Source organism: Echiichthys vipera (genome assembly GCF_963691815.1).
Source record: "Echiichthys vipera genome assembly, chromosome: X".
NCBI classification, from domain to species: Eukaryota; Metazoa; Chordata; class Actinopteri; order Perciformes; family Trachinidae; genus Echiichthys; species Echiichthys vipera.
This window is the reverse complement of record NC_139825.1, coordinates 17,008,615-17,021,003: the sequence shown is the minus strand read 5'-3', so window position 1 is coordinate 17,021,003 and position 12,389 is coordinate 17,008,615. Positions and strand designations below refer to the sequence as shown.

At 41.2% G+C, this 12,389-nt stretch overlaps 1 protein-coding gene across 1 annotated transcript; it reads right to left on the bottom strand.

Moving 5' to 3' along the window:
- Positions 1–898: 898 nt before the first annotated feature.
- Positions 899–12,133, bottom strand: nfatc2b (nuclear factor of activated T cells 2b). Its single transcript, XM_083939225.1, has 10 exons — positions 11,842–12,133; positions 10,387–11,377; positions 10,021–10,192; positions 9,300–9,502; positions 8,633–8,805; positions 7,964–8,104; positions 6,313–6,368; positions 5,887–6,019; positions 3,617–4,255; positions 899–1,332 (listed from the first exon to the last, which is right to left on the bottom strand). The coding sequence occupies exons 1-10, from the start codon at positions 11,966–11,968 to the stop codon at positions 1,286–1,288; spliced, it is 2,682 nt and encodes an 893-aa protein (XP_083795351.1). The 5' UTR covers positions 11,969–12,133; the 3' UTR covers positions 899–1,285.
- Positions 12,134–12,389: the final 256 nt, after the last annotated feature.

Below are 12,389 nucleotides of genomic sequence, written 5' to 3'. Positions count from 1 at the left end.
TCAGATAAATCAAGCAATGAACTAAGTGTGACAGAGTGCAACAGACATCGTGGTTAAGCGTAGGTATATACAATATACAACAATACGCACTGTTCAGTTTAGCAGCAGATTGAAATGAAATAAGTACAAACTAAATAGTGAGAAGGAGCGATAAAGCTTACAGCTGGTTACCAGTGGTGGTAGCAGACTACATTTACTCACAGGGACGTCCACAGATATTTTCAGGGGCGGTTGCTCTAACATTATAAAAGGGCATGATAGGGGACATAGGGCATTGCTTTGCATCACTTTTTTTGTCACCCCATCTGTGTCCCACAGATATGATATAGTGAGTTAATGTGGTCAACTTTAGCTATTATGGGCCACTCATATTTATCTATTGCCTGTTTATTTTTCCTCCAGAAGGGCAGCTCAGCCAAAGAGGTCAAATGGGTTATGCTTGGGAAACTTGAGACCGATCTTGTGCTAGTCCTAAATGCTAATCTTATCCAGTCCCTGTTTACTCAATTACTGTACTTCATTTTCAAAGTTGAGGTAATTGTACTTTACTTGAGTATTTCCATTTTATGTAACTCCACTACTCTACATCCCAGAGGTTAATTATGCACTTTTTCCTAGAACAGCTTCAGTTACTTTTCAGATGACAGTTTCATACCCTCCATCCCGTCCATTTCATATCCTTCTATGTATCTCCAAATTTGTGATTTTGAATGTTTGTCATAAAGAGAACGATTCATTTTCCTTTGTGTTTCATAAGCTAAATAAACTATTTCAAAACCGTCTTGGATCAGCTGGAAACAAAGTGCATAAGAAGCTGATGAGAAGTTTTTACTGATCTTTTTGAATGTGATGCATTGCTGTAAACTAAGCTACCTAACAGTATATCATCTAAAGTAGTAAAATTCCTGCCACATTAAACAACTTAATGCAAACACACAGATTTATATAAACAGCAATTATTTAATATAAAATATTTTATACATGCTTATAAAGAACAATTGTACAAATATATAAACAAAAAGAAGTCAAACAGGTCAAAATAAAGACACAATAGATACGCAGTATAAGGTACGGCACAGGTTCTACTTTCTTATTAAGCTAAAAAGTCTAAAGTCATCATAGGCATGAAGTGGATGTGTTTCTATATTGGCCTGAAAATGTCTACCGCAATCCGTTTTTTATTGCTAACAAGTATAAGCTTCCTCCGAGACAATCAGGATTTCATATTTTACATGTTATACTTAATCTGATGGACATCAGGGCTGCTGCAGGCCTCTCACAGGGATCACTCTCCATTGTGGCCTTTCATGTCTCTTCGTATGATGTCATTCACTGGAAAACATTACAAACACAGGTGAGCGACTTAAATGTTTACAACTTTATTAAACCAAGACAAAGTGCTTATTTTATGTAGAATTTAAAATAAATAATTGTGTAAAAAAAGAGCTTTAATATTTATTATGTAAAAATGTAGTGAAGTAATAGAGTCTTGAGGAAGTCACTCTGCCTCTGTGTGTTGTTTCAATATGTGAAAAAATGTTGGTGTTTCACATATTGGGGGACTTTTGCACATCCCCCAGTCTTTTTTTGCACAAAACTGTACAGTTCTTTCACTTTTTCATTTTTATTTTAAATGTCTTTTGACTTTTGCACTGTTTTTATTATTTATTATGCAACAAATCACCATGTCACATTCCTTGTATGTGCAAACTTTCTGATTGTAATATTAATTTGTTGTGTATGTAAAGCCCCTTTGTGTAGTCTTAACATTTTGATTGTTTGTAGAAAAATAGAGTAAATTCCATTCAAAACTGGTGTCACCTCAATCATCCTCATTTACTTGTTTGATAGTTGGAGGGTCTAGGGATTAAGCTCCCTACAGCAGTGTTTTGTTTTTAATACTACCAGCAGGTGTCGCCACAAGTCAGAACTTTGGATAAAAGGAAATGGTGGGGGGTGGTTTGTGGTTAAAACCACCAGGAGGTCACTAGAAATGTTCTGATGTCATACATACATAACGTCATTGAATTGATGTCAACTATTGTCTACAGTTTCTGGACTGTTCAATTATTTCTTTCCTAACTAAAAAACACATGGTTGTTGCAAATGACAGAAATAATATAAGTACAATATTAAATATAATAAACACTAGAGACCATCTTGTCAAAGGATCACGCCAGCCATGATGCCAAATCGGGCCAGTGGTATAACGTGGTGGGGCGATGTCCCCTTCCCTATTTTACTACCCCCTAATTCGGGCGCCATTGCTCAGACCACACCCATCCTTAAACTTGACATTCATTTTGTAAAGTTTTGCAACTGTATTTTGCACAGTTGAGATGATATTGCGGTGAAAAAATCTGTCCACGGTCAGACATGTAGACACCTTGCAAAATACTCAGAATCTCTGAGGTAGTTCCCATAACAGTAGGTGTCTCCAGGACCATAACACTCACAGACTCACAAGGTGAAAACAATAACAGCGTCACAGTCACGGCTGCTAATTAACAACTAATAATAGAAATAATAACAAACACAGCAGTGCATTTTTGTCAATTTGCTTCTGATGCAACAACAGGCAGCTGTAGTTGCCTAAACCTGAATCATTACCCCAGTTTCTATCAGAGACTAGAACAAAGGTTTTAACATAGATGTGTCTGCATGTATTTGTCAATACAACAAATTTCCTGTTTCTGTCTTCCACCATAGAGGTGTAAACAAAAACCTTGCTCCACAAGTCAGGGTGCAATACTTGTTCTGTCACTTCATGGTGGTGTTGCTTCTTTTTCCTTCATCATCCTCAAATACATCAGGACTCATAAGAAAGTTGTATTCGATCTTATTTCAAACGCACATAAAGCCTCTACAAGTGTAGTGTGTGTGTATGTTCAGTTGTGTGAGTGAGAGTGAGACTGAAAGTGACAGGAAATTGGATAGAAAGGCCCAGCAGAAAACCACAATGTAGGATTTGCAAACATAAAGTTGCAATGTGCTTGTATGCATTTGCAGACTGGACCACAATTACCAATCTCTCAGGCAAGTTTTACTGTGTCTTGTATTCCCACTACTTAATCTATCAGTAAAGCAATTAATACAGTATCTTCTAAGACTTGGCTAAAAGTTTCAGATATCTATTGGCCTGTCGAGGACAACCAAAGAAGCAGAAAGAAACCCCCCCCCCCCCCCCCCAACATATATTCATATTCAAACAGACCAGACTAAGACCCTGAGTTAATGATGGATTCATAGATAATGTAAATATGTTACCAATTTCTGTCTCAACACACAGTTGAATAAACAAAATTACAAATTATTATCAAATATAGAACATAAAGAATTGCTTATTAAGCCTTGGGTACGTTTGAAACAAACAAGTTCATGTGACCTGTTGTCTGAACACTGTACATATTTGATCAGTCGCTTCTCAAAGGGATTTGTAGTGTTGCACTCATGTTCCCACGAAACCAAAGTAATCGTGTAAAGAAAAAAACGTGAGCGATGTCTAAACCCTGCAAAGATGTGAGGACAGGGGGGGATCCAGGTGTTGTTCAACAATCCGACCAGCACTTTGTTTGAAGACCTCTTTAATAAAACAAAATCAAACAGAAATACTCACCATCCTCCAGGTAAGCATAGCGGAGGGTCTCTTGTTTGACCGTGACCCTCTCTGAAACTTGTTTCTCATGGTTTCCTCTACCAGAGCCGATTTGGGTCAGAGGCTCCACTCTGCTTCCAGCCTTCCCCTGAACTTGACCTTGGATGTATCTTGAAGGAGGTGACCTTACCAGTGGCATAACTGTCTGCACAAAACTCTGATTTCTTGACACTAAACAAGCCTCAAGAGAATCACCAACCTGAGGAACGTCTCCCAGTTTGCCCACAGGGGTTCTGGCACTGATGCGCTGGCTGGGAGAGGAGGCAGGCTGGGAAGCCATGGGGGAACCTCCGAGGAGGGCGGTACCACAGTTATGGTAACGTTGGTTTGCAGTTTGGTACAGAACGGGGCTGTTGATCAGAGTGGTTCTGGACTGGTAATAAACTGGCTGGTTGTCCTGTGAATCAGGGATTAAAACTTGGGCTCTGGGGTCTACAGTGGTTAGATGGTACATTGTGGAGGAGACATTCAAGGCTTGAAGGTTGCTCTCCTGCTCCAGGTGATGGTAGAGTGACTTCATCGACAGGCCAGACAGGGACTGATTGTCTGGGTAGATGTACGAATTCAGCTGGTAGTCATCCAGTGGCTCTGCTTTAATGGCTAGAATATAAAGGTGAAATAAATCAATGTAGGTCTATCATTACAACACAGAAACAAGACTTACAGTCTATAGCGACACCAGTGGTGACTCATGCTTAATGTTAACATCCTCACAATGACATTGCCAACATGCTGATGTTTAGCTTGTGATAATTACGGGGTTCACCAACGTATTTTCTCCTGTCTGCATGCGAACATTTACTATTGACCTTTAAAGACAAAGTACAGTTGAGGCTGATGGGAATGGCACCAGTTTTGTAGGTATCTGGTTATGAACTAAAGTCCTGGGCCAGTTAAAACTTTAACAAGAGCACTGTGGCACGAGAGGAAAAGTAAGGGGATCACCAAAGCCGGTAGAATTCATCCTCTGGGTTACATGAATGTCTGCATGAAATTGTTTGTTGGGATTTTTTATTCTGGAACAAAGTGATGAAGGGACTGACCAACAAGAATATTTTTTGCTGTTAGCTGCATGGCTCTATGGATGGCAATAGAGTGCTGCAGGGATGATGTATTTTTGTAGGCTGACCCTAAACAAAAAGCTGATCAGATTTTTCCTCTGGAATTTGGATTATCGCAGATAGTAAGCTCCGTGGCAAACAAATGTTTATGACACTTACACATTTTTTTCAGCAAGATAATCTTTACAAATGAACAGTACAGTACAGTAGGATGTTAACATTTAATGTCCCCTACAACCTCTGCCTTCTCATTTAGCCACTTGTTAGCAGCTGCCTCTTTTAAGACCAGCAAAATCTTGTGGGGTATTAACTTACGCCGTTTATATCGTAGAACAAGACATGAAATTCTTTTAAGACCTTATGGAAGGCAGAATTAGAGGTGCAAAAATACTGACTTATTTCAGGGTTTTAGGCCTCATTCCTAAGATCTTACACGGATCGGTAATTTAAGAAAAATTACGCCAATACATTTCCCGATGATGTATTGTCATTACATGTCTTGTACCCACTCACCCTGCCTCATCTATTTGTACTTCAGTTATTTCCTTATGTGTTTCCTAAAATGCTTACCATCAAGTGTATGTACTTCACCTGCTTTCTTGTAGGTGGAGAGAGTGTTAGCGAAAGCAATAGTGGAGTGACTTTCCCCATTAGAGCAAGTAAGAGTTTTCCCCCTACGCAAAAACATGAGTTGTCGCTGCAGTTCAACGCAAACAGCTACTGACTGACTGATTTCTTGTAAAACAGTAACACATCAAGCGAGGATCATAGAAAGAAACTAGTAGCTTATTTTAACTACGACTAATTTAAATGTGGTTAAGGTTTAATTGTCTTCAGGTTGAAATGTCCCTTTAATTGTAGCCTATAGCAGTTAGATATAATCTGATTAAAGTGTTGCGTTTTAATGTATTCTCTAAATGTGACCTAATCAGAGGATGAGTGACTTAGTACACATTTGCCACATGATAAACATCAATACCTGTTGATGTTTAAGATAAAGTTGCGCTGATAGAGGTGAGAACAACTGTTGACTCCAGAGTGGACACTGTTGACCTTTCAGTCACCTTCCTATTTCTGAAATATTCAAAAGAAACCTCTTCCTCCTATAATGACAGAGCTGAGATAGCTGACAGATATATATAGATATATACAGTATATATATTTATATACCTATCAAAGGAGTGAAGATGAAGTGCTGAGGTTGACTGCGTTTCTTCTTCCCATTGACAACATAGAAGTTGACTTTGGCTGGGTGGGAAATGGTCCGGTTTCGATATGGAGGAACCTCAACAAAAAGCATGTTCTAGACGGGGATTGTGACACAATAGAGAGATAAAAAAATGTTTCATGGTTCAGATAAAGAGTAATGTAGAAACAGAGAGGTGTGGGCTGACCAAAATCTCTCGCTTGTATCAGAAGTAAAACTCTTTGGATATGACATATACAGTGCAGCCTGTAGTGTGTGACTTATGTCTTTTGCTTTCTGTTTGTAATGGACAATGTTGATTTAACGATCAAAAATATATGTACAAAAAGTACACATTGGTTATGTAAAATGTTGCTGCATGTAGATTAGTGCCAGATAAGTTAACTCACAGCTTGTGTTTTGTCTCTGTCCACAGTGGCCTCCACCTCCCAGATTTGTTGCCCATCTGAATGCAGAGGGAGTAAAGAATACACATGTTAAGTTAAAGACAGTCACTTTCACAAGAGGGTCAAAACAACTCTCATGTCTGAACCATACACTGTATATACAGATGGACGACGCATCATGAGTTAATCAGAACTGTCAATTATGACGTTAATATAACTTATTTAAACAGAACTTATCAGAAAAATGAACACTTGAACAAACATCAGCATGATAAAATCTACCAAAAATTTCAGAAAAGTGAGGTGTACTTGGCCTCACTTTTATGGAGCAGATTTTGTTACCTTTGGCCAGCTGTTTCCACCTGTTTCCAGTCTTTGTGCTAAGCTACGCTAACTGGCTGCTGGTTATAGTCTTTTATTTTCCTCATGTAAGTGGTCTGTTATTGTCGAACTATATACAAAAGCAGGAATCTGTAAGAAATATCAATCCTTTCTTTAATTTACAGTATGTGAGCACATTTAAAGACAGCGGAAAGCAAGTTTCTCACTTATGTCTGGTTTAGTGTTGCATTCCCATCTCACTTTATACCTGCTGCTTCTGTATTCTACCCACGCTCTGAAAACCCCCCCCAAAAAAACACCTCTGAATCTTTATCAGCCTGTCAAACCACATCCTGTTGCATAAAACCCCACGCAAAGCAACAGGGAGGCTTTACATGCAGTCAACTGTACCCATCCTGCTCTCAAGCCATGTAACCCAATGTCAAATGTTGTGGGCAGGGGGAGCAGTAACGAGATGAGAAATTTCCAAGTAGAAATAAATAACAGTTGTCACCTACAGTAAAACAGTAAAAGTTTAAACTGGTGGCTCAGTTAAAAGGTGGGCTGAAGGAAAATGTGCGTCATTGAAAGTTGATGTTGCCCCGGTGATATGCAAATACTCTGAAAATACAAATACTATATGAGTAGGTGGATACACTCAAGCAGGATATTGCAAAGCCTCCGATGTATCTGGGTGTTGCAGAGAATAGTCTATTTTAATCATAGATATCTGGTTGGAGTCCAAATATACACACTAACAATGGGTCAAAATAACACACATTATTTTCATAATACGATCAGTAGAATGTATTAAGGAAATTGATCGATATTTTGGGAAATGCGTTTATTTGCTGAGATTTAAATGAGAAGATCAATACCACTCTCATGCTGGTACAGTACATATGGAGCTCCCGCCAGGACCAGGTTAGCTTAGTTTAGCATAAAAACTGGAAACCGATCCGTGCCAAAATCCGACTACCAGCACCTCTATAAAACATTTAACCCATAAATCCACAAAATTTCATTTTACACTTCATTTTATGTGCTGGTTAAACATACAATATTTAACTTAATTGAGTGAGCTTTAGACATGCTGGTACGCAGATTGTGTTAGCTTTGGGCAGACTAGCTGTTTCCCCCTGTGGCTGGTCTTTGTGCTAAGCTAAGCTTACTGGCTTCATATTTATTGTACAGACATGAGAGTGGTATCAATCTGTGCAGTGTATTTTACCATACGTTATGCCTCATCTTTAGGCCTTTTGAAAAGACATCATTTGAGGCTACCTAACATAACATGACTACTGATTTAAAAAAAGGTATATGTCTTCCGCACCTTGTGTCTTCTCTGAGAATATCACTTTGGAGTCAGATGTGAAATTCTGTCCAGTAAGGACCATTTGTTGACCACCAAGTACTGAGCATCGGTCCAGGTCCTGCCTCTCGACTTCAGGGAGCTCCTGAGCCGAGCGCTGGGCTGAGGAAACAGGAGGACACAGCTGTATGAGAGACCACAGAGGTTACAAAACATCTAGTGGGAACTTTTCCCAGCAGTTGGCTACTCAAATATTCTATAATTAAAATCCAGAATTGCAATATTTACTACTTTTGCTTAGCAAACATTCAGGTCAAAGCCAGCCTATGTAACTTTTGGCCACAAGTTACAATTCAATGTTAACGTTGAAAGTGTAGAGTAGCCTAAAGAAGAGTTTTAAAGTTAGTAAACTTGTCAGCAACACAGCAATAGCTATCTAACATTACACCATAAACTACTGGTCACACCACACCAAATATGGCTGCACTGAATTAATACAACTTTTTTTTGATTGCTAATTAATTAGAATTTTCATTTGCAACAGAGAAAGATATATGCACATTTTAAGAAGTTTGGAAAGGCATTAGGTTTACACATACAGATATAAACAGTAGTACAAATAAATATAGCTAAAACTGCAAGTTCAGTGCAAAAATCAGCCTAGGCTATCAATCATTAAACCCTACTTACAGCATTCAATAGGAAGAGAAGCAGCTTGAAGAGACACAAGCTGGCCTCCAGGTTGAGGAATATGGACACGAAACACTAAACGCACACGCGTGTTTTTTCGTCCAATGTCCGTCTCACCGTTCCTCAGTTCAATGTCGGCATTTCTCAACTTCAGGATTCCTACGCAGTCAATCCTGTGAAATGTAATAAAAGACGAAAAGTTTTTTTTAAAAGTGTTCTGAAATGAGACTAAAGTGCTTTCTTAGGAATCAAAGACCATTTCTGCTCACACACAGTTAAACTATAGCCTATAACCCTCAGTTGAAGAATTATCAGTTACAACCTAGTTTTGTTCTGTCAAAGTAGTAATCTGTGACATTGTGATTTAATAAAAACTTTTTCGCTTATGTTTTTCAGTTGTTCTTTTATGTTGTGTCTGTTGTTTCTGTCAGTGGCAAAAGCAACTTATTGGGAGTGAAAAAGAGAAAAGCCTTGCAGCTGGCATGAGCAGCAATAGCCACCATATCTGAGGTTAGAAAGAAAACAAAAACTCAAACTTCATCATTCATAAGAAAATCCAAAGTACCCACAACTTTGTTTAATGTATCTCTGCATCTGCAACTCTGGTGGAAGTGACTGCAGATTGTTTAATAACCCAAGTATCCCACAGTGTCTCTGTGCTACTCACACCACTCTCATGTGGTTCTTTGGCTCCAGAGGGATCTCCAACACTTTGGTCCCGCTCATCATCCTCTCCATGCTGGGTGTGGTGACGGTCTTCCCGGTGATGCGGTGGACCTGGTAGAAGGCGTGGGGTTTCAGGATCCTCTCGTCTGCTGTTCCTATGAAGACCTGCAGCCCCAGTGGGGCTGTGCCTTGGTACCCGCGGAGCTAGTCAGGGCAACAAAGGTGATTAAATGCATGCGTCACACTGAATTAAATTGACTATAATACCATTATAGCCACGGCTGCAGAGAACAAATTCACACTTCTCTTTTCCCTGTGGGGATGATTTCACAGATCACTGTCTAACTGGCATAGCAAGAACAGTAATTTGCATAGTCCTTTTGTGCATCAATGCCAGGAAAGCCAAAAGTAACGGCTTATTAATTAACCCACCAGGGCAGTAAATAAACTAGTTATATGTACCAATATTTGTATGATGGGCCAATACACCTGGTTTGTAACTTTCAGTGTATATTTTAGCACTTTGAAGACTCTATCATTCAATTGCTGTCAATTGTATACACATTCTCCAGGACATACCAACCTGTATTTAGAATTTCACCTGATCTTACAAAACTGCAACATAGCAACACAGATGTGGAGTGAAAGTGATGTTTCTTTCTTGAAAGAATCATACATGATACATAATCGTACAACCCATTCCAAGCCCCCCCAAAAAGCACCTGAACTTCCGGATGCCCTCCGATAGGTGTCTTTACAGCTCCTCGGCTGCCCTCAGTCTCATAATGAGCTCTGTGGTGAGACTTTGGCTCTTGCTGGATAAGAAGCTCGTACTGGCCGGACTGACTGGGCAACGGCCACTCTAAAGATGGAAGTGGAGCCACAGAGAGACCACTGGGGAAAAGACAGAGAGAGAAAGACAATAAAAGGGGGAAATGGAAAGGGGAAAAAATATTAGAATCCAAAATGATCCAGTTTCATCTCATAGTTGTCAATTAAATGCTGTAACAGGTCATGTGTGCGTACATTGGAGCTCATTAGGATTACATAAATGATTTGTAATAAGTAAGAAAGGACCATCAACCCACCCAAATGCTCCGTGGTGGACTGGATGAGAAGGAGGCCATACAGCTGGGAGCATATAGAAGGTTTCAGACTTGGCTTCAGCTCCCGCTCTGCCCACCCTCTCCTGCTCAATGGCCCAGTCATACCCCTCTCCAAACACACAGGCCTGTCTCTGGGCCTGCCCATGAGCATCTCGCACAACTGCAGGGGGCATCCCTCTGGGTAGAATGGAGCTCAGACTGCTGAGCATCTCCTCCAGGCCTGGGGAGGAGTCGTGCACTTGGGGCTGGAACTCAGCTTGAGCCTGGTATTGGTGTTGGTAGTAGGACCCCTGCTGCTCATGGGGTGAGGGGATTGGGCTGGGGCTCCGGGAGCGCTGCTTGACAGGAGGGCCCCCCTGACAGGAGTGGGCCTTGTCATAGGAACGCTTTCCATGTGGCGAGGCAGAGCGGGAACGCTGATGGGGAAGTGACGAGGCGGTGCGTTGGTGCTGGGGCAAGAGAAAGGTCTCGTCTGTGACGCTGTTGTTAGGTGAGGCTCCTGGAGAGGAGTGGGCAGAAGAAGTGTGAATGCTCTGGAGGCCTGGGCAGATGTCTAAGCCGGACAACCCAATGCCACAGCTGCTTACATTAGAAGGGGAGACACACGGTGAAGCCACAGGAGAGTATGCCTCTGCAGGCCAGCCCGTGGAGGAGTTACTGCTGGCAGGGCTCGCACACTCTCTGTAGGCCCCCAGAGCTTTGGTGCCAGGGCTTGCCTCCGGGATCTGAGAGCTCAGAGAGTCACCCGATGGAGTGATTTCAATCCTGGGGCTGGGAGCGGGGATGGTCCCTGGTCTCGATGCCAATCCCAGGGACTCAAACACTGCTCCTGACAGGTTTTCTGCAGCAGAGCTGTAAGAGGAGGGGTCCTGACTGGAGGCTGGCTGATTGGAGCTGGAGATGTATTCAGTGTGATTGTCGACCACCAGCAGCGGAGGCTTGTTGTCGTTTTGAAGGAGAGCACCAGAGTAATCTGTCAATAACAAAAGTAAGGATTCATTTGGTCACACATGTCCATAGTTGTTGTTTTTTTTGTTGTTGTCGAAAATGTTGAATTACCTCATTAGAAATTCTTTACATTAGTTTATACATCATCTACACAGTGAAGCTCAAACTTCCAAGTCACAAGAAGGAAAACACATTTTTGAATGCATGTTAACTCCACCACTGTGATAAAGACAGCACATGCTTATGTCTCCATACTAGTAGATACCCCCCCACCCCCACCCACACACACACACATATACACACACACACCACCCCCCACCCCTTAATGACAGTCAAAGAGTTGGATTACAGTATAACATCAGTACCTGACAGCTAAGTACTCTCTGATTGACACTTTAACTTCACTGCTACAAAGCCATACAAATACTAAGAAAATAATGTCATTGGGAAGGAGATGTTGCAGAATAACTACTGCGCACATGCACACACCTTTATCACAGCCGACAGGGAAGTCTTCTCCAGGTGGATTATACAGAAACAGGTCGGAGAAGTCCAGCTCCTCCTGGCTGATGTCTTGACCCAGGTCATCGGTGAAGCCCAAACCTCCAGAAGTCATCTCAACCTTTATCTTTCGGAATAACTTTCAAACTAACTTAACTGAGCTCTCGCCAACTAACCTTTAGGTATACGCGCGAGATAAATAATTAAAGAAACGGAAGATGTTACAGTTTAGTTTTCCTCTAAGATTACAGTTTATAACATTTAGCAGCTGCTAAATAAAACACCCAACACCGCGACGTGAAAAAACGAGCGGCGACAAACGCTTCCTGTCACTGCTGATGATGACAAGCAGACAGGAGGAGTGTGTGTGTGTGTGTGTGTGTGTGTGTGTGCGTGTGTGTGTGTGTGTGTGTGTGTGTGTCTGTGTGTGTGTGTGTGTGTGTGTGTGTGTGTGTGTGTGTGTGTGTGTGTGTGTGTGTGTGTGTGTGTGTGTGTGTGTGTGTTTGTGCGCGTCCAATAACAGGTCTCATTTCCTC